Here is a 23,491-nt window from a genome sequence, read left to right as displayed (position 1 = left end):
ACCCAGATTACTCTACCCGGCAAGGATCTCGTTCACATTTGACAGAGAAATCAAAACCTTTACAGACAAGCAAAAGCTAAGAGAATTCAGCACCACCAAACCAGCTCTACAACAAATGCTAAAGGAACTTCTCTAAGTGGGAAACACCAGACAAGAAAAGGACTTACAACAACAAACCCATAACAATTAAGAAAATGGTAATAGGAACATACATATCAATAATTGCCTTAAACATGAATGGATTAAATGCTCCAACCAAAAGACACAGGCTCACTGAATGGATACAAAAACAAAACCCATATATATGCTGTCTACAAGAGACCCACTTCAGACCTAGGGACACATACAGACTGAAAGTGAGGGGATGGAAAAAGATATTCCATGCAAATGGAAATCAAAAGAAAGCTGGAGTAGCAATACTCATATCAGATAAAATAGACTTTGAAACAAAGAATGTTGCAAGAGACAAGGAGGGACACTACATAATGATCAAGGGATCAATCCAAGAAGAAGATATAACAATTATATATGCACCCAACATAGGAGCACCTCAATACATAAGGCCACTGCTAACAGCTATAAGAGAGCAAATTGACAGTAACACAATAATAGTGGGGGACTTTAACACCTCACTTACACCAATGGACAGATCATCCAAACAGAAAATTAATAAGGAAACACAAGCTTTAAATGATACAATAGACCAGATAGATTTAATTGATATTGATAGGACATTCCATCCCAAAACAGCAGATTACACTTTCATGTAAAGTGCACACAGAACATTCTCCAGGATAAATCACATCTTGGGTCACAAATCAAGCCTCAGTAAATTTAAGAAAATTGAAATCACATCAAGCATCTTTTCTGACCACAACATTATGAGATTAGAAATCGATTATAGGGAAAAAATGTAAAAAACACAAACACAAGGAGGCTACACAATATGTTACTAAATAACCAAGAGATCACTGAAGAATTCAAAGAGGAAATCAAAAATTACCTAGACACAATTGACAATGAAAACACAATGATCCAAAACCTATGGGATGCAGCAAAAGCAGTTCTAAGAGGGAAGTTTATAGCAATACAAGCCTACCTCAAGAAACAAGAAAAATGTCAAATAAACAATCTAAACTTACACCTAAAGGAAGTAGAGAAAGAAAAACAAACAAAACCCAAAGTTAGTAGAAGGAAAGAAATCAGAGCAGAAATAAATGAAATAGAAACAAAGAAAACAATAGCAAAGATAATAAAACTAAAAGCTTGTTCTTTGAAAAGATAAACAAAATTGATAAACCATTAGCTAGAAAAAGAGGGAGAGGACTCAAATCAATAAAATTAGAAATGAAAAAGGAGAAGTTACAACAGACACCGTAGAAATACAAAGCATCCTAAACAGACTACTACAAGCAAATCTATGCCAATAAAATGGACAACCTGGAAGAAATGGAAAAATTCTTAGAAAGGTACAACCTTCCAAGACTGAACGAGGAAGAAATAGAAAATATGAACAGACCAATCACAAGTAATGAAATTGAAACTGTGATTAAAAATCTTCCAGCAAACAAAAGTCCAGGACCAGATGGCTTCACAGGTGAATTCTATCAAACAGTTAGAGAAGAGCTAACACCCATCCTTCTCAAACTCTTCCAGAAAATTGCAGAGCAAGGAACATTCCCAAACTCATTCTATGAGGCCACCATCACCCTGATACCAAAACCAGACAAAGATACTACAAAAAAAGAAATTACACACCAATATCACTGATGAATATAGATGCAAAAATCCTCAACAAAATACTAGCAAGCAGAATCCAAAAACACATTAAAAGGATCATACACCATGATCAAGTGGGATTTATCCCAGGGATGCAAGGATTCTTCAATATACACAAATCAATCAATGTGACACACCGTATTAACAAAGTGAAGAATAAAAACCATATGATCATCTCAATAGATGCAGAAAAAGCTTTCAACAAAATTCAACACCCATTTATGATTAAAACTCTCCAGAAAGTGGGCATAGAGGGAACCTACCACAACATAATAAAGGCCATATATGACAAACCTACAGCAAACATCATTCTCAATGGTGAAAAGCTGAAAGCATTTCCTCTAAGATCAGGAACAAGACAAGAATGTCCACTCTCGCCACTATTATTCAACATCGTTTTGGAAGTCCTAGCCATGGCAATCAGAGAAGGAAAAGAAATAAAAGGAATACAAATTGGAAAAGAAGAAGTAAAACTGTCACTGTTTGCAGATGACATGATACTATGCATAGAGAATCCTAAAGATGCCACCAGAAAGCTAATAGAGCTAATTAATGAATTTGGTAAAGTTGCAGGATACAAAATTAATGCAGATATCTCTTGCATTCCTATACACTAATGATGAAAAATCTGATAGAGAAATTAAGGAAACAATCCCATTTACAACTTCAAGAAAAAGAATCAAATACCTAGGAATAAACCTACCTAGGAGACAAAAGACCTGTATTCAGAAAACTATAAGACACTGATGAAAGAAATTAAAGATGATACAAACAGATGGAGAGATATACCATGTTCTTGGATTGGAAGAATCAACATTGTGAAAATGACTATACTACCCAAAGCAATCTACAGATTCATTGCAATCCTTATCAAACTACCAATGGCATTTTTTACAGAACTAAGACAAAGAATTTCACAATTTGTATGGAAATGCAAAAGACCCCGAATAGCCAAAGCAATCTTGAGAAATAAAAACAAAGCTGGAGGAATCAGGCTCCCTGACTTCAGACTATGCTACAAAGCTACAGTAATCAAGACAATATGGTACTGGCACAAAAACAGAGATATAGATCAATGGAACAGGATAGAAAGCCCAGAGATAAACCCATGCACCTATGGTCGACTAACCTATGAAAAAGGAGGCAAGGATATACAATGGAGAAAAGACAGACTCTTCAATAAGTGGTGCTGGGAAAACTGGACAGCTACATGTAAAAGAATTAAATTAGAAGATTCCCTAACACCATACACAAAAACAAACTCAAAATGGATTAGAGACCTAAATTTAAGAGTGAAAATTATAAAACTCTTAGAGGAAAACATAGAAAGAACACTCTCTGACATAAATCACAGCAAGATCTTTTTTGATCCACCTCCTAGAGTAATGGAAATAAAAACAAAAATAAACAAATGGGACCTAATGAAACTTAAAAGCTTTTACAAAACAAACGAAACTACAAACAAGACGAAAAGACAACCCTCAGAATCGGAGAAAATATTTGCAAATGAATCAACAGACAAAGGATTAATCTCCAAAATATATAAACAGCTCATGCAGCTCAATATTAAAAAAACAAACAACACAATCAAAAAATGGACAGAAGACCTAAATGGACATTTCTCCAAAGAAGACATACAGATGGCCAAGAAGCATATGAAAAGCTGCTCAACATCACTAATTATGAGAAATGCAAATCAAAACTACAATGAGGTATCACCTCACACGAGTTAGAATGGGAATCATCAGAAAATCAACAAACAACAAACGCTGGAGAGGGTGTGGAGAAAGGGAACCCTCTTGCACTGTTGGTGGGAATGTAAATTGATACAGCCACTATGGAGAACAGTATGGAGGTTCCTTAAAAAACTAAAAGTAGAATTACCATATGACCCAGCAATCCCACTACTGGGCATATACCTGGAGAAAACCATAATTCAAAAAGACATATGCACCCCAATGTTCATTGCAGGACTATTTACAATAGCCAGGTCATGGAAGCAACCTAAATGCCCATCAACAGATGAATGGATAAAGAAGATGTGGTACATATATAGGATGGAATATTACTCAGCCATAAAAATGAACGAAATTGGGTCATTTGTAGAGACATAGATGGATCTAGAGACTGTCATACAGAGTCAGAAAGAGAAAAACAAATATCGTATATTAATGCATATATGTGGAACCTAGAAAAATGGTACAGATGAACTGGTTTGCAGGGCAGAAATAGAGACACAGAGGTAGAGAGCAAATGTACAGACACCAAGGGAGGAAAGTGGCGCTGGGGTGGTGGTGGTGGTGGTGTGATGAATTGGGAGATTGGGATTGACACATATACACTAATATGTATAAAATGGATAACTAATAAGAACCTGCTGTATAAAAAAATGAAATAAAATTCAAAAAAAGAAAAAAAGAAGTAAAATGATTGATTTAGTTATCAAAAACTTCCCAACAAAAGAAATACCAGGACTACATGCCTTTATGGGTGAATTCTACTGAATGTTTAATGAATAACACCAATTCTTCACAAATCTTTCCAAAAAATAAAAGAGAATACTTTCCAACTCATTCTATGAGCCCATATTACTCTGATACCAATTCTAGACAAAGACATTAGAAGGAAACCAAAATCCTTTTTGAATATAGAAGCAAAAATTCTCAACAAAATCTATCAAACCAAATCCAGCACCATATAAAAAGGATTATACACCATGACCAAGGGGATTTATCCCAAGAATGCAAGGTTGGTTAAACATATGGAAATTAATCAATGTAATACACCATGTTAACAGAAGAAAGAACAAAAACCACATGGTTATCTTAATAGTTGCAGAAAAAGCATTGAAAAAATCCAACACTCTTTCATGATGAAAGTGCTTAACACACTAGGAATAAAAGGGAACTTCTTCAACCTGATGAGGGCACCTACAAAAACCCACAGCTAACATCCTACTTAATGTTGAAAGACTGAATATTTTTCCCCAAACATCAGGAGCAAGAGAAGAATGTCTACTTGTACTTCTACTCAGCACTGTATTGGAGGTTTTAGTCAGACCAGAAGAAGAAATAAATGGCATTCACACTGGAAAAGAAGAAGTAAAACCATCTCAATTTGAAGATGACATGATTTTGCATATAGAAAATCCTAAGCAGTCCACCAAAAGACTACTAGGGCTAATAAACAAGTTCAACAAGATTGCAGAACACAAGATCCTATTCGAAAATCCATTGTTTTTCTACACACTAGCAAGAACAAACCAAAAATTAATATATAAACAAACCAAAAATTTATATAATTATAAATGCAATTTCATTTACAATATCATAAAAGATACTTAGGAATAAATTTAACAAAGAAGTGCAAAGCTTGTGTGTTGAAAACTACAAAACAGTTGAAAAAGAAGATATAATAATGATAATAATGATGATGATAAAAATAGAAAGACATCCCATGTTCATGGATAGAAAGACTTTATTTTTTTATTGTTATTATTATTATTTTGGCCATGCTGCCCAACTTGTGGGATTTTACTTCCCTGACCAGGGATTGAAACTGGGCCATGGCAGTGAAAGTGTTGAGTCCTAACCACTGGACTGCCAGGGAATTCCCAGAAGACTTTAAATTGATAAGATGGCGGCACTCTCCAAATTGATCTAACAGCTTTAAAGCAACTCCCATCAAAATCCCAGCTGCCTTTTTTTGGTGGAAATTGACAAGCTGATCCTAAAATTCATATGGAAATACATGGAACCCAGAATAGCCAGAACAACCTTGTAAAAGAAGAACAAAGGTGTAGGACTCATACTTCCTGATTTTTAAAACCTACTACAAAGCTACAGTAATCAGACAGAATGGTACTGGCATAAGGATAGACATATATATCAATGGAATAGATTTGGGGGTCCAGAAATAATCCTCATTTATGGTCAGCTGTTTCTTAACAAGGGTGCCAGACCATTCAATGGAGAAAGGACAGCCTCTTCAACAAACCATGCTGGAAAAACTAATTTCTATCAATACTTTCAAAAGAATAAAGTTTGACCTTTATTTCACACCATATACAAAAATTAACTCAAAATTATCAGAGACATAAATATAAGAGCTAAAACTATCAAACTCTTAGAAGAAAATGTAGTAATAAATCTTTGTGACTGGATTAGGCAGTAATTTTCTAGATATGACACTTAAAACATGGGAAACAAAAGAGAAAACAGATAAATCGGACTTAAACAAAATTAAAAACTTTTGTACTTCAACGAATACCATCAAGAAAGTGAAAAAGACAACCTATTAATACAATATGAGAGAAAATATTTGCAAATAATATATCTGATAAGGATCTGGTATACAGAATGTAAAAAGAACTTCTTACAATGCAAAAATAAAGAGTCAAATAACCCGGTTAAAAAATGAGACATTGATTCGAATAGACATTTCTCCAAAGAAGATATACATATGGCCAATAAGCACATGAAGAGTTACTCAACACCATTAATCATTAGGGAAATGGATATCCAAACTACAGTGAGATACCACTTCATTTCAAGATGACTATAATCAAAAAGATGGACAATAGCAAGTGTTGACAAGGATGCAGAAAAATTAGAACTTTTATACATTGCTGATGGAACTGTAAAGTGGTGCAGCTGCTTTGGAAAACAGCCTGGCAGTTCCTCAAAAATTTAAGCATAGAATTGCAGTAAGACCCAACAATTCTACTCCTAAGTCTATATCTAAGAGAACTGACAACATGTCCACACAAAGGCTTATACATGAATGTTCATAGCAACATTATTCATACTAGCCAAAAAGTGGAAACAACCCAAATGTCCATCAGCTGATGAATGTATAAACAAAATATAGTACATCTGTATAATGGACTACTACTCAGCCATAAAGAGGAATGAAGTTGTGATGTATGCTACAATATGGATGAACCTTGAAAATATTATGCTAAGTAAAAGAAGACAGACACAAAAGGTCACATATAATTCCATTTATATGAAATGTCTAGAATAGAGATAGAAAGTAGATTAGTGGTTGCTAGAGTGGGAGAGGGTGATGGGGACTGCTAATGGATGTGGAGTTCCTTTTTGGTTTGATGAAAATGATCTGAAATTGGACAGTAGTAATGGTTCCATAACTCTATGAATATACTAAAAAACATTGAATTGTAGACTTTAAAGGGGTAAGTTTTATGATATGTGAATTATATCTGTTTTTAAAGTTTGAGAAAATATTTATTGAGTATCTATTGAGTGCTACACACTGTCTAGGTGCTGGATAAGCCACCGTGGTATAAGTCCTTTGTGGAGCTGATGTTCTAGTGTCGGGGGAAAACAGACAGTAATTAATTAACAAGTGAGTATATAATATGCTAAAAAGTATGTAATATGCTAAGAAAAAGTAGGGTAAGGGGCAGAGTGACAGGGATAGGTATGCTGTACTAGATCAGATGGTCAGGGAAGGCCTTGTTGAGAAGGTGAGGAAGGCCTTGTTGAGAAGGTGAGGAAGACCTGAGATGTAAGGAATTAGTCAGTGGAGCGTTCGAGGAGACACATTTCAGACAGAGGGAACAGAGGTGAGGCTGGAGTGTGCCTGGGGAGGAGGGAAGAGGCCAGTGTGGCTGGAGAAGAGTGAATGAATGGTGGTGAGATCCTAAAAAGTGTGTGTGTGTGTGTGTGTGTGTGTGTGTGTGTGTGTGTGTAGAGCGCGGCAGCAGTGGGAGCCAATTGTGTAGGGTCTTAGAGGTAAGAATTTGAATTGGATTCTGGATTTTGTGCAGAATGAAATGAGAAGCCATCGGATGTTTCTGAGCAGAGGATGGACGTAATCTGATTTAGGATTTGACAGAATTCCTCTGTCTGCCATGGGAAGAATAACTAGTAGAGAAAAAGAGTGGGAGAGAGGTAACCAGTTAGTAGGCTACTGCAAGAATACAGGCAAGAGGTGATGGACCGGGGAATAAAAGTGTAGATGTCCAGAAGTGGTCAGATTCTGGGTTTGTTTTGAAGGAATACCTCTAAGTCTCCTCTTGACCACTTACCCAGGTCAAGATAAGAAACCCAGGCCACCTGAACAAAAACCAGTTCTTCCTTTTAAAAGGTGTATTTCAGAAGAGTTGGAAGGACAGGGGAGATAGATTGTGGCTCATGCTCACATGTTAATACTTTTGTCCCTATCAAACTTTCCTCCATTGACCTACCTAACATTTGTGGGTTCTTCTGAAACAAGAGGGGCTCTATCTCTTTGTACAATTTGGAGGCTCCTCCCTCTCAAGTTCCACCTCTCCTTCCTTCTCCTATTATAGGGTGTGTGGATTCTTCTCAGATGCCCTGGGAGCAATGCCTGGTTTCTCTTGAGCAGGAGACATTCATGAGGGCTTTGGTGGGGAAATCCAGCTTTGTTCAGTGACCTTTGGACAACTGCAGTTCCCAGTTTTTCAAGCAGTGCTCTGCCATCCTCTCTCAGGCACCCACTGCAGAGTTTCACCCTGTGACCCTGAGTCCACAAATAATCCTAATGCTGCACCCTACAAACCCTCACAGAATCTCTGGCCATTAACCCCATGGTGCTATATTTTAAATGGTGTGCCCTGGCAACTTCTTCTCTGGTGCCTGACATACTTCTAGCTCCACCCCGTGAATTTCTCTCATCCTCTGTACCTTCTAAAGTTTCCAAATCAGCCTCATTGTTTGCCCAGCTACAGCAGCCCTTTTTTTCTGAGGATTCAGGCTCCTCCAGTAGAGTAGGGCAAAAGCATACACTGCTTCACAATGTCTCCATTGACCTCATTTCCCTGTGCCTCTAGAGATCTAGAGATCATGCCTCTAAAATTCAAGAAGACCTGGGTCCACAAAGACTTGCCTAAAAGTTAATTTCCAATTCCAGTTTCACAAGCATGATTTAGAGACTCCTGCAATTTAGTGAATTCATGTGGCAGGCACAAGTGTGGTTCTCTGCCTGGAACATCAAATTCACTAATAAGCCTATATAGTGTATATTTTGCTGAATTATAATCACACCTCTAATCTTGGAGCGGTCTCCACTTTTTCTTCATGCTCAGTTACAAGATGGTGATTTAATCCTGAGGAGCAGTTATCCCTGAATATAGCCCTCATGGGGCTGAGCTGCCACAAGTTCCATCTTGGAAAATGGACAAATATGCAAACAAAACCCAAACAGACAGACAAAACACTGCAAACTTGACATTGTAAAAGAATAAAAAGCCAACTAAATCTTTACTGAAGCATCTGATAAAACACCAAAAAAATATTCTAATCAAAACACAGAACAGGGAACTCTACTCAGTGCTCTGTGGTGACCTAAATGGGAAGGAAATCTAAAAAAGAGTGGGTATATGTATATGTATAACTGATTCACTTTGCTGTACAGCAGAAACAAATACAACATTGTAAAGCAACTATACTCCAATATAATTTAATTTAAAAATTTAGCAAAACTCAAAAATCCTCTTTCCCACTTAATGCCTATGATAGCCTTATAGCTGCCTCTCCCCCATCAATCTACCTCCTCGTTATCTCCAAAGACCCCAGAACTCTCTAAAAGACCTGCCTTGTGCCTTTTGTCTCTCTTTCCTTGTCCTTCCCATTCCAATGTCTGCTCCACTCATTTCTCTCATCAACACAACTGAAAGCCAGACTTGTTTGAATAATAAAGTCTCCTTAGAAGCCACGGAGGAGGGAGGCTATGACCATTCAGAAATTAATTTTTTGTCCCAATCCTGTTGTAAAATTTATGTTTTATCATAGTGATCTTTCTGTGTTACAGAATGCAGAACTATCTCAATGGGGCAAGGACAAGAAGTACATGCTCGAAAGCTGATTCAGATGTCAATGCAGCAGGTATGTAGCAATGGACAACTACTCTTCATGCAACATTCTTGATATTATTCCTCTAGCCATCTGTTCTACTTAGGACCAACACAGTGATGGGTAAAGCGTTCTACCTGTGATGCTCAATCATTATTTTTCATTTTTACTTATGTATATAGAGTCAACCTTTGATTTCCTACAAATTTTAAACCTCCAGCTAGTTTGCTCCTGACATCCCCACAAACTACTTGTTCCATTTTCTATAGTATACACTCCATTTTATTTTCACTAAATATTTTTTGATAATTTGGCAGCCACACTTTCTGGTTCCTAAAGGATGCAGCTCTAGCAGTCTTGCAATGTCATGTTCAATATTAATAGATAGTGCTTAAGAAGTGACAGATTGAGACAGTCAAATTTCAATTTTCAGTTAAAGTGATACTTTCATTTTTCATTAATGGATAGTTTCAGGCAAATAAGAAATATTTGAGGTTGTTATGTTTAAATATTGATAATGGTTTTTATTGAAAATTGCAAGCTGGATGGAATGTTGAGAACTATTTTTCATCACACCTAATAAATACACAGGTCATTAATTTTCTAGAAATGGTTGGTAGATAGCAATTTCAGCAGCAATAAGAAATTGCACCATTTATAAAAATAAAATAAGATCTTGGTTTATTTTTAAGCTTTTGATCTCATAATGTCTGTAGCAACTGTGGTGCAGCTTTTCCTGGGAATTAATGACTGGAGAGGGCTAATGGGCTAAAACTCTGCTTGGTTCATCAAAGTTTCAGGCTAGTCATTAATTCTCAACTGTGCCAAGCCTTAATCTTTACCACTTAATTAAATTCAATAATATATTGTATTTAATTTATATATATCAAAGAAATTATATATAATTATTTTTACTCAGATCAAATAATTCACTCTATTGAGTGATTTGAGAGTTTCACTTTGGGCCTTAAATAATTTCTTTAGTTTCCATGAGTGAGAAACTTCTAAATTTGGTACAGCATTCACATTAACCTTCTTTGGAATATTAGCTTTTATAACTTCCATGTTCTGTGTCTCAAGGTAGGATAAATATTGATAATAATGGCGTTATCAAACAAACAAACAAACAACAACAGTAACCCATGAATAGGTGCAGCCACACTGCCACTTGAAAGATTTAGGATAAAGCTGACACTGTGGAATGCAGATCAGGGAATCAGAGAGTAACTGGATCCACGATGACACAAACCAACCATGAAGTCCATCTTGGTCTAGACACCCCAGTTGTCTAGACCAACAAGTCCCCTTTGCTGCTTAAGCCAGTCTGAGTTCTGTTTTCTCTTGCAGTAGAAGGCGTATATACAGGCCTTACCATATATACACTAAGCTCAATGATTTGTAGCTGTATTTATCTGATCTCATTATATAAGTATATCAAGATATTGTCTGGCTAATAAACTCTGTTCTTATAGAACTGTGACAGTCTTGTGACTTACATTGTTAAAGAAGGTTTTATCAAGTATTTAGATAGTGCTTAGAAAGTTTTGTGGTTTCAGGAATATCTGGGAGCAGTGATGGTAAAGAATAAGGTTTAATATTATGGTAGCAAATGTCACCAAATGTACTTTATTGCCTCTGGTGAAATAAAATTTGTCTTTTAAGTCAGGAGAAGAAAACTTAAGCATAAAATTCTCTCTGCTCATTTGGGCCTCCTCCCTCCCCTTTTAGTGTACAATGTGCATCTGCATCACTCATTAACCAGACCTCCTCAAAGGTGGGAATGCCTGCTCGAATGCAAAGATCAATTTTTTTTCCCTTTCTTCTGACGCTAGCCAGGTAACTTCTTAAGAGATTAGCATGCTTTTCCAACTCTGCAGGGAGTCATGGTGACTTGTTGCTGGCTTTGTATGTGTACCTGGACTGTGTATCTTTGGTGAACCTCATGTGAAATGTCAGCATGTCATTTTGATGTATGATCCTTTGTCTCAAAAATGTATGTGACTCTGCCTTTGACTTCTAACAGGCAAGACAGTTCTCAGAGCTTCTGTCTCCCAGGCTATAATCCTCAGTTTGGCTCAAATAAAATTCTCTCTTTTCTTCCTAACTTGATTGTTCATGAATTTTTGTCGACACCTCCAACTTTTATGAGGTAATGTGTGTATCTCTTTGTGACAGTGGACGACTTGGTTTCGGGATGAGTCCCTTCTGATTTACCTTAGGCAGGACAATTTAAGTTACAAATTCCAAAATACCCATTCCCACCATTAGATGGTGCACACACTGTACTTAAACAAGTCTGACTTCAAATTTTAACTTTTGTTCCCTTCTAAACCAGGGGTGGCAGGATACAATCATTTTGAACCCACTTGATTCCAAGTAACCAGCTTTACAACTAACAGAAAAAAGAAGATTGTATTGACATATAACACTTTCATTAAAATATATGTGACCAAAACAGATTATTCTTATGCCCTGAGTAAAAGTTTCAAAAAATTTGCTTGTATGTTTTGTTTTATTAAAGTCATAGCAAAAAAGTTATAAGGAATTAATATGAAATCATTTTTGAATACAGGGTGGCTGGGTATTACTGCAGAATTGTCACCTTTGCCTAGAATTCATGGAAGAATTGCTAGAGACATTAACTACCACTGATGCCAGCGATGATACTTTCCGAGTGTGGATAACTACCGAGCCCCATGATCGGTTTCCCATTACATTGCTTCAGGTTTGTTACTGTGAGATAAGTATCCTTTCCTTGAGTGTTATACAAATAAAGATGGCACAACTGTGATTATGGGAAGATGGCAAACATAACAGGGCTTTCTGGTCCAGTAGAGGCTGCGTTGCAAAATCTTATGCCATTATCATCAAAATCTTGACTATATTTATTAAGATTATATGGTAAAGATTCCCACAGAAGAGTTATAAGACTCAGTATTAATTTATTGGGTTTTAGCTCTGATCAATGTAAGTAGCTTACACGGTGCCCATTTATGTACCATAAGCATATTGTTGGCTGATGTGTTGTAATTTCTATTTTATTCTTCACAGTAATTTATAGAAACAAAATTACTATTTGCTTTTTACGACAGACTTCTCTCAAATTCACTAATGAGCCACCCCAAGGCGTTCGTGCAGGTTTGAAAAGAACATTTGCTGGAATTAATCAAGACCTCCTGGATATCAGTAATTTACCCATGTGGAAGCCAATGCTTTACACTGTAGCATTTTTACACTCCACTGTGCAGGTAACTTCTGAGAGCAGTTTGCACATTTAGAGGATGCTAATGATGTTACATTTGCCTCTCTGCTGCACTGTCTGCTCTCCTCACCTTGCTTTCTTTTTCCTTCATGGCACTTTTCCCCACCTGGCACAGGACATGCATATTTGTTTATGTATTTATGTGTCCTCCTGCCCCCACCCCCCCACCTTGGCCCCTAGAGTATAAGATTCTCCAGGGCAATGACTTTGTTCTTTTGTAACTGCTGGGTCTCCCCCTGTGACAGCAGCAGCTGGGGCATTGCCAGAGCTCAATAAATATTTGTGGGATGAACAAACGGATTACTGTGATAGGAGCTTGGTCTTGAAAGTGCCTGTGCTGGCCAGGAATGTTACGTACACCATCTCATGTAATACTAACAGCCACCTTTCAAGGTAGGATTTATCACCATCTTACAAGTGAGGAAATTGAGACTCAGAGAGGTTAAGTTCCTTCCTAAACAATAGATCTAGGAGTCAAGCCCCATGCTGTCTGCCCTGGATACAAGTATGTTTCAACCCTCCTCCCACCGGTGACAGAAGTGGTGGTGTTGGGAAGAGGAGTCACAAAGGTCACCTGTCTTCTTCACATTGTTTGCTCTTTGCTTTTACTGGGTACTTATATAGTCATTGAATAATTTTATGGCTGCCCAGCAACATCTCTATGGGATTATTTTCATTTTGTTATTGCTTTGTTCTATATTTGAATTTTGCATTTTGTTCTGTATTTGAAAGCTGTATAATTTTAATGTACTTGATTCACTCCTTGATTTCACAGAGAGATAAAGGGACTCCTTTAACTCTTTCCTACATTCCTTCTCTCCCTGAGGTTGGAGTGAGGACAAAATGAATCAACTGGCTTAAACCAGGAGTCATGGTTCAGCTGTGCACAGTGGCTGGCAGAGCTTGGCCTCATCTCTACCCACCCTGCCCAAAGGTGGAGGGGAATTTGGTGCCCACCCCAGAAAATACTGGGCGTGTTTACCCATAGGCTCCTTGTCCCCACCACTTTACCAGGTTTCATGCTGCCCAACAGACAGGGCTGTTTAGAGGGGACAGCTGGTGTTTATCTGTCCCCCAACTCTGAGAGACTTAAAATCAGGTTAAATGCTTTGCGGGTGGTTATTTTTGCTAAGTTCCATTGTGGCCTTTGGATTGATTGTAAAGTACAGCTTTCAAGTCACTGAAGCTGATTTCATATTTCTTATCTGGGAATTGTTGGGTTTGCTAGGCCTTATCACACTCTAATACAAATATTGCTTTAAACTCTGTTATTTAAAGCCCAATTCACAAATAATAAATTTTATGATTCTTTTCCTAGTAGTGATGATTCAACTCTTCCACTGTGCTTATCACAGACAGGTGACTGGGGGGTATTTTCCATATGGTCAACATGGCAACCTGTGTTTTTAGTGGCCATTATCCAAGGGTTAAAAAGAAGAACAGGACCATGGGCAAGTCATGGGGCCGAAGTGTGCTTGCACTTAAAGTGGCTTGTATTGGGGTTAAAACAGAAAAAAATCTCCACTGCTAAGGCCGTAAAGCTAACAGTGGCATGTCTATGAAAAAAAAGGTCGTGAAGACCTCTTAAAATCCAGTCATAGTGTGTTAGAAAGAGCACTTCATGGAGAGTCAGGAAGCCTGGACTTTAGACTTGTTGTGACATCAGTTAGCTACGTAAGGTTGGTCAAGTTACGTCCCTCTCGAGGCTTCTGTTTCCCCATCTGTGTGTTTAGAGGCAGAAGGAGGTGATCTTTCAAGATTTTTCCCATTTCTAACATTCTGTTGTCTAGTTCTATGACTATACAAGGAGTGCAGATAATTTAAGCATTTTCCCCTCGGTTCTAGTTTTATCAATTTCAGAAATGTTTACTGTGATATTGCCTAAACATATTCTTTTCTTGGTTAGGATAAAGCCAGCTTGATAGAAAAATCCGGAATTCTTTAGGGGCTTGTGGTCCTGGGTCAGCACCATCTGCATCACCTGGGGACTTGTAAGAGATGAATTTCAGGCCCCACCCAGACCTACTGAATCAGAATCTGCGTTGTGATAAGATGCCCAAGTGATTTGTGTGCACATTAGAGTTTAACACACAACTGTTACAGGAAGGACTGTTCTGAATAGACAGATTGTGGCTTATATTTTTCTAGTGTTGGATATAATAGTCAAGTACCTGATTTTCTTTTTTTAACATCTTCATTAGAGTATAATTGCTTTACAATGGTGTGTTAGTTTCTGCTGTATAACAAGGTGAGTCAGCTATACATATACATATATCGCCATATCCCCTCCCTCTTGCATCTCCCTCCCACCCTACCTATCCCACCCCTCTAGGTGGACACAAAGCACCAAGCTGATCTCCCTGTGCTATGCAGCTGCTTTCCACTAGCTATCTATTTTACATTTGGAGTGTTTATATGTCCATGCCACTCTCTCACTTCGTCCCAGCTTACCCTTCCCCCTCCCAGTGTCCTCAAGTCCATTCTCTATGTCTGCATCTTTATTCCTGTCCTGCCCCTAGGTTCTTCAGAACTTTCTTTTTTTCTTTTTAGATTCCATATATATATATGTGTGTGTTAGCATATGGTATTTGTTTTTCTCTTTCTGACTTACTTCACTCTGTATGACAGTCTCTAGGTCCATCCACCTCACTATAAATAACTCAATTTCGTTTCTTTTTATGGCTGACTAATATTCCATTGTATATATGTGCCACCTCTTCTTTATCCATTCATATGTTGTTGGACACTTAGGTTGCTTCCATGTCCTGGCAATTGTAAATAGTGCTGCAATGAACATTGTGGTACATGTCTGTTTTTGAATTATGATTTTCTCAGAGCATATGCCCAGTAGTGGGATTACTGGGTCATATGGTAGCTCTATTTTCAGTTTTTTAAGGAACATCCATACTGTTCCCCATAGTGGCTGTATCAACTTACATTCCCACCAACAGTGCAAGAGGGTTTCCTTTTCTCCACACCCTCTCCAGCATTTATTGTTCGTAGATTTTTTTTTCTTCTCTCTTACATTTATTCTCAGTGTAATAACACATACATAAGCATAACCACATTAATTTTTTAACACTGCAAATTAGCATAAAATGTGCATTTGCATCATTCCAATTCTCCTTACTTGGCAACACAAGTTACATTAAGGCCAGAATGGTTTTTTTTTGTTTTTTTTTTTTTGCTTTATAACAAATTTAATCAGTTATACATGTACATATGTTCCCATATCCCCTCCCTTTTGCGTCTCCCTCCCACCCTCCCTATCCCACCCCTCCAGGCGGTCACAAAGCACCGAGCTGATCTCCCTGTGCTATGCGGCTGCTTCCCACTAGCTATCTACCTTACGTTTGGTAGTGTATATATGTCCATGCCGCTCTTTCACTTTGTCACAGCTTACCCTTCCCCCTCCCCATATCCTCAAGTCCATTCTCTAGTAGGTCTGTGTCTTTATTCCTGTCTTACCCCTATGTTCTTCATGACATTTTTTTTCTTAAATTCCATATATATGTGTCAGCATACAGTATTTGTCTTTCTCTTTCTGACTTACTTCACTCTGTATGACAGACTCTAGGTCCATCCACCTCATTACAAATAGCTCAATTTCGTTTCTTTTTATGGCTGAGTAATATTCCATTGTATATGTGCCACATCTTCTTTACCCATTCATCCGATGATGGACACTTAGGTTGTTTCCATCTCTGGGCTATTGTAAATAGGGCTGCTATGAACATTTTGGTACATGTCTCTTTTTGAATTATGGTTTTCTCAGGGTATATGCCCAGTAGTGGGATTGCTGGGTCATATGGTAGTTCTATTTGTAGTTTTTTAAGGAACCTCCATACCGTTCTCCATAGTGGCTGTACCAATTCACATTCCCACCAGCAGTGCAAGAGTGTTCCCTTTTTTCCACACCCTCTCCAGCAATTATTGTTTCTAGATTTTTTGATGATGGCCATTCTGACTGGTGTGAGATGATATCTCATTGTAGTTTTGATTTGCATTTCTCTAATGAGTAAAGATGTTGAGCATCCTTTCATGTGTTTGTTGGCAGTCTGTATATCTTCTGTGGAGAAATGTCTATTTAGGTCTTCTGCCCATTTTTGGATTGGGTTGTTTGTTTTTTTGTTATTGAGCTGCATGAGCTGCTTATAAATTTTGGAGACTAATCCTTTGTCAGTTGCTTCATTTGCAAATATTTTCTCCCATTCTGAGGGTTGTCTTTTGGTCTTGTTTATGGTTTCCTTTGCTGTGCAAAAGCTTTGAAGTTTCATTAGGTCCCATGTGTTTATTTTTGTCTTTATTTCCATTTCTCTAGGAGGTGGGTCAAAAAGGATCTTGCTGTGATTTATGTCATAGAGTGTTCTGCCTATGTTTTCCTCTAAGAGTTTGATAGTGTCTGGCCTTACATTTAGGTCTTTAATCCATTTTGAGCTTATTTTTGTGTCTGGTGTTAGGGAGTGATCTAATCTCATACTTTTACATGTCCTTGTCCAGTTTTCCCAGCACCACTTATTGAAGAGACTGTCCTTTCTCCACTGTACATTCCTGCCTACTATATCAAAGATAAGGTGACCATATGTGCGTGGGTTTATCTCTGAGCTTTCTATCCTGTTCCATTGATCTATCTTTCTGTTTTTGTGCCAGTACCATACTGTCTTGACTACTGTAGCTTTGTAGTATAGTCTGAAGTCAGGGAGCCTGATTCCTCCAGCTCCATTTTTCGTTCTCAAGATTGCTTTGGCTATTCGGGGTCTTTTGTGTTTCCATACAAATTGTGAAATTTTTTGTTCTAGTTCTGTGAAAAATGCCAGTGGTAGTTTGATAGGGATTGCATTGAATCTGTATATTCCTTTGGGTAGTAGTCATTTTCACAATGTTGATTCTTCCAATCCAAGAACATGGTACATCTCTCCATCTATTTGTATCATCTTTAATTTCTTTCATCAGTGTCTTATAATTTTCTGCATACAGGTCTTTTGTCTCCTTAGGTAGGTTTATTCCTAGATATTTTATTCTTTTTGTTGCAATGGTAAATGGGAGTGTTTCCTTGATTTCACTTTCATATTTTTCATCATTAGTATATAGGAATGCCAGAGATTTCTGTGCATTAATTTTGTATCCTGCTACTTTACCAAATTCATTGATTAGCTCTAGTAGTTTTCTGGTAGCATCTTTAGGCTTCTCTATGTACAGTATCATGTCATCTGCAAACAGTGACAGCTTTACTTCTTCTTTTCCGATTTGGATTCCTTTTATTTCCTTTTCTTCTCTGATTGCTGTGGCTAAAACTTCCAAAACTATGTTGAATAAGAGTGGTGAGAGTGGGCAACCTTGTCTTGTTCCTGATCTTAGTGGAAATGGTTTCAGTTTTTCACCATTGAGGACGATGCTGGCTGTGGGTTTGTCATATATGGCCTTTATTATGTTGAGGAAAGTTCCCTCTATGCCTACTTTCTGCAGGGTTTTTATCATAAATGGGTGTTGAATTTTGTCAAAAGCTTTTTCTGCATCTATTGAGATGATCATATGGTTTTTCTCCTTCAATTTGTTAATATGGTGTATCACGTTGATTGATTTGCGTATATTGAAGAATCCTTGCATTCCTGGAATAAACCCCACTTGATCATGGTGTATGATCCTTTTAATGTGTTGTTGGATTCTGTTTGCTAGTATTTTTTTTTTTTTTTTTTTTTTTTTTTTTGCTGTATGCGGGCCTCTCACTGCTGTGGCCTCCCCCGCCGCGGAGCACAGGCTCCGGACACACAGGCTCCGCGGCCATGGCTCGCGGGCCCAGCCGCTCCGCGGCATGTGGGATCCTCCGGGATTGGGGCACGAACCCGTGTCCCCTGCATCGGCAGGCGGACTCCCAACCACTGCGCCACCAGAGAAGCCCTGTTTGCTAGTATTTTGTTGAGGATTTTTGCATTTATGTTCATCAGTGATATTGGCCTGTAGTTTTCTTTCTTTGTGACATCCTTGTCTGGTTTTGGTATCAAGGTGATGGTGGCCTCGTAGAATGAGTTTGGGAGTGTTCCTCCCTCTGCTATATTTTGGAAGAGTTTGAGAAGGATAGGTGTTAGCTCTTCTCTAAATGCTTGATAGAATTCGCCTGTGAAGCCATCTGGTCCTGGGCTTTTGTTTGTTGGAAGATTTTTTATCACAGTTTCAATTTCAGTGCTTGTGATTGGTCTGTTCTTATTTTCTATTTCTTCCTGATTCAGTCTTGGCAGGTTGTGCATTTCTAAGAGTTTGTCCATTTCTTCCAGGTTGTCCATTTTATTGGCATAGAGTTGCTTGTAGTAATCTCTCATGAACTTTTGTATTTCTGCAGTGTCAGTTGTTACTTCTCCTTTTTCATTTCTAATTCTATTGATTTGAGTCTTCTCCCTTTTTCTCTTGATGAGCCTGGCTAATGGTTTATCAATTTTGTTTATCTTCTCAAAGAACCAGCTTTTAGTTTTATTGATCTTTGCTATCGTTTCCTTCATTTCTTTTTCATTTATTTCTGATCTGATTTTTATGATTTCTTTCCTTCTGCTAACTTTGGGATGTTTTTGTTCTTCTTTCTCTAATTGCTTTAGGTGCAAGGTTAGGTTGTTTATTCGAGATGTTTCCTGTTTCTTAAGGTGGGATTGTATTGCTATAAACTTCCCTCTTAGAACTGCTTTTGCTGCATCCCATAGGTTTTGGGTCATCGTGTCTCCATTGTCATTTGTTTCTAGGTATTTTTTAATTTCCTCTTTGATTTCTTCAGTGATCACTTCGTTTTTTTTTTTTTTTTTTTTTGTGGTTCGCGGGCCTCCTACTGTTGTGGCCTCTCCCCTTGCGGAGCACAGGCTCCGGACGCGCAGGCTCAGCGGCCATGGCTCACGGGCCCAGCCGCTCCACGGCATGTGGGATCTTCCCGGACCGGGGCACGAACCCGTGTCCCCTGCATCGGCAGGTGGACTCTCAACCACTGTGCCACCAGGGAAGCCCCCACTTCGTTATTAAGTAGTGTATTGTTTAGCCTCCATGTGTTTGTATTTTTTACAGCTCTTTTCCTATAATTGATATCTAGTCTCGTAGCATTGTGGTCGGAAAAGATACTTGATACAATTTCAATTTTCTTAAATTTACCAAGGCTTGATTTGTGACCCAAGATATGATCTGTCCTGGAGAATGTTCCATGAGCACTTGAGAAAAATGTGTATTCTGTTGTTTTTGGATGGAATGTCCTATAAATACCAATTAAGTCCATCTTGTTTAATGTATCATTTAAAGCTTGTGTTTCCTTATTTATTTTCATTTTGGATGATCTGTCCATTGGTGAAAGTGGGGTGTTAAAGTCCCTTACTATGATTGTGTTACTGTCGATTTCTCCTTTTATGGCTGTTAGTATTTGCCTTATGTATTGAGGTGCTCCTATGTTGGATGCATAAATATTTACAATTGTTATATCTTCTTCTTGGATCGATCTCTTGATCATTATGTAGTGTCCTTCTTTGTCTCTTCTAGTGGTCTTTATTTTAATGTCTATTTTGTCTGCTATGAGAATTGCTACTCCAGCTTTCTTTTGGTTTTCATTTGCATGGAATATCATTTTCCATCCCCTTACTTTCAGTCTGTATGTGTCTCTAGGTCTGAAGTGGGTCTCTTGTAGACAGCATATATATGGGTCTTGTTTTTGTATCCATCCAGCCAATCTGTGTCTTTTGGTGGGAGCATTTAGTCCATTTACATTTAAGGTAATTATCGATATGTATGTTCCTATTCCCATTTTCTTAATTGTTTTGGGTGCATTATTGTAGGTGTTTTCCTTCTGTTGTGTTTCTTGCCTAGAGAAGTTCCTTTAGCATTTGTTGTAAAGCTGGTTTGGTGGTGCTGAACTCTCTCAGCTTTTGCTTGTGTGTAAAGGTTTTAATTTCTCCATCAAATCTGAATGAGATCCTTGCTGGGTAGAGTAATCTTGATTGCAGGTTTTTCTCCTTCATCACTTTAATTATGTCCTGCCACTCCCTTCTGGCTGTAGAGTTTCTGCTGAGAGATCAGCTGTTATCCTGATGGGGATTCCCTTGTGTGTTATTTGTTGTTTTTGCCTTGCTGCTTTTAATATGATTTCTTTGTGTTTAATTTTTGACAGTTTGATTAATATGTGTCTTGGCGTATTTCTCCTTGGATTTATTCTGTATGGGACTCTCTGTGCCTCCTGGACTTGATTAACTATTTCCTTTCCCATATTAGGGAAGTTTTCAACTATAATCTCTTCAAATATTTTCTCAGTCCCTTTCTTTTTCTCTTCTTCTTCTGGAACCCCTATAATTCAAATGTTGGTGCGTTTAATGTTGTCCCAGAGGTCTCTGAGACTGTCCTCTGTTCTTTTCATTCTTTTTTCTTTATTTTGCTCTGCATCAGTTATTTCCACTATTTTATCTTCCACCTCACTTATCCGTTCTTCTGCCTCAGTTATTCTGCTATTGATCCCATCTAGAGTATTTTTCATTTCATTTATTGTGTTTTTAATCGATGCTTGATTCATCTTTAGTTCTTCTAGGTCCTTGTTAACTGTTTCTTGCATTTTGTCTATTCTATTTCCAAGATTTTGGATCTGGGAAATAGAATCTTTGATCATCTTTACCATCATTATTCTGAATTCTTTTTCAGGTATACTGCCTATTACCTCTTCATTTGTTAGGTCTGGTGGGTTTTTATCTTGCTCCTTCTCCTGCTGTGTGTTTTTCTGTCTTCTCATTTTGCTTACGTTACTGTGTTTGGGGTCTCCTTTTTGCAGGCTGCAGGTTCGTAGTTCCCGTTGTTTTTGGTGTCTGTCCCCAGTGGCTAAGGTTGGTTTAGTGGGTTGTGTAGGCTTCCTGGTGGAGGGGACTAGTGCCTGTGTTCTGGTGGATGAGGCTGGATCTTGTCTTTCTGGTGGGCAGGTCCACGTCTGGTGGTGTGTTTTGGGGTGTCTGCGGACTTTTTATGATTTTAGGCAGCCTCTCTGCTAATGGGTGGTGTTGTGTTCCTGTCTTGCTAGTTGTTTGGCATAGGGTGTCCAGTACTGTAGCTTGCTGGTCGTTGAGTGAAGCTGGGTGTTGGTGTTGAGATGGAGATCTCTGGAAGATTTTCGCCGTTTGATATTATGTGGAGCTGGGAGGTCTCTTGTGGACCAGTGTCCTGAAGTTGGCTCTCCCACCTCAGAGGCCCAGCACTGACTCCTGGCTCCTCAATTTGGGATGATTTGTTGTCTATTCATGTATTCCACAGATGCAGGGTACATCAAGTTGATTGTGGAGCTTTAATCCGCTGCTTCTGAGGCTGCTGGGAGAGGTTTCCCTTTCTCTTCTTTGTTCTCACAGCTCCTGGGTCTCAGCTTTGGATTTGGCCCCGCCTCTGCGTGTAGGTCACTGGAGGGCGTCTGTTCTTCTCTCTGACAGGACAGGGTTAAAGGAGCAGCCTCTTCGGGGACTCTGGCTCACTCAGGCTGGGCGGGAGGGAGGGGCACGGAGCGCGGGGCGAGCCTGCAGCGGCAGAGGCCGGCGTGATGTTGCACCAGCCTGAGGCGCGCCGTGCGTTCTCCCAGGGAAGCCGCCCCTGGATCCCGGGACCCCGGCAGTGGCGGGCTGCACAGTCTCCCGGAAGGGCAGTGTGGACAGTGACCTGCGCTCGCACACAGGCTTCTTGGCGGCAGCAGCAGCAACCCCAGCGTCCCACGCCCGTCACTGGGCTCTGCGCTTTCAGCCGCGACCCGCGCCCGTCTGTGGAGCTCCTTTAAGCAGCGCTCTTAATCCCCTCTCCTCGCGCACTAGGAAACCAAGAGGGAAGAAAAAGTCTCTTGCCTCTTCGGCAGCTCCAGAGTTTTCCCAGACTCCCTCCCGGCTAGCTGTGGCGCATTAGCCCCCTTCAGGCTGAGTTCTCGCCGCCAGCCCCAGTCCTCTCCCTGCGCTCTGACGGAAGCCCGAGCCTCAGCTTCCAGCACTGCCCGCCCCGGCGGGCGAGCAGACAAGCCTCTCGGGCTCGTGAGTGCCGATCGGCACCGATCCTCTGTGCGGGAATCTCTCCGCTTTGCCCTACCCAGGTATGTGGGGAGTTTCTTGCCTTTTGGGAGATCTGGGGTCTTCTGCCAGCATTCTGTAGGTGTTCTGTAGGAGTTGTTCCACGTGTAGCTGTATTTCTGGTGTATCCGTGGGGAGGAAAGTGATCCCCACGTCTTACTCTTCCGCCATCTTACCCGGAACTTCTGTTTGTAGATTTTTTGATGATGGCCATTCTGACCATTGTGAGGTGATATCTCATTGTAGTTTTGATTTGCATGTCTCTAATGATTAGTGATGTTGACAATCCTTTCGTGTGTTTGTTGGCAATCTGTATATCTTCTTGGGAGAAATGTCTGTTTAGATCTTCTGCCCATTTTTGGATTGGGTTGTTTGTTTTTTTGATATTGAGCTGCCTGAGCTGCTTGTATGTTTTAGAGATTAATCCTTTGTCAATTGCTTCATTTGCAAATATTTTCTCCCATTCTGAGGGTTGTCTTTTCTTCTTGTTTGTGTTTTCCTTTGCTGTGCAAAAGCTTGTAAGTTTCTTTAGGTCCCATTTGTTTATTTTTGCTTTTATTTCCATTTCTCTAGGA

General features: G+C 39.0%; 1 protein-coding gene across 1 annotated transcript in view; it reads left to right on the top strand.

Annotated features, from left to right (window-relative positions):
• Positions 1–23,491, top strand: part of DNAH8 (dynein axonemal heavy chain 8) — a 337,542-nt gene that overhangs the window by 262,593 nt on the left and 51,458 nt on the right. Inside the window, exons 83-85 of the mRNA XM_060111640.1 lie at positions 9,577–9,650; positions 12,190–12,342; positions 12,710–12,865. Of these exons, the coding sequence (XP_059967623.1) occupies positions 9,577–9,650; positions 12,190–12,342; positions 12,710–12,865 (383 nt within the window). The remainder of the gene's footprint in view (positions 1–9,576; positions 9,651–12,189; positions 12,343–12,709; positions 12,866–23,491) is intronic.

The sequence above is a fragment of the Mesoplodon densirostris genome, chromosome 10, assembly GCF_025265405.1.
Source record: "Mesoplodon densirostris isolate mMesDen1 chromosome 10, mMesDen1 primary haplotype, whole genome shotgun sequence".
Taxonomy (NCBI): Eukaryota; Metazoa; Chordata; class Mammalia; order Artiodactyla; family Ziphiidae; genus Mesoplodon; species Mesoplodon densirostris.
This window is presented reverse-complemented; position numbering and strand designations above follow the sequence as displayed.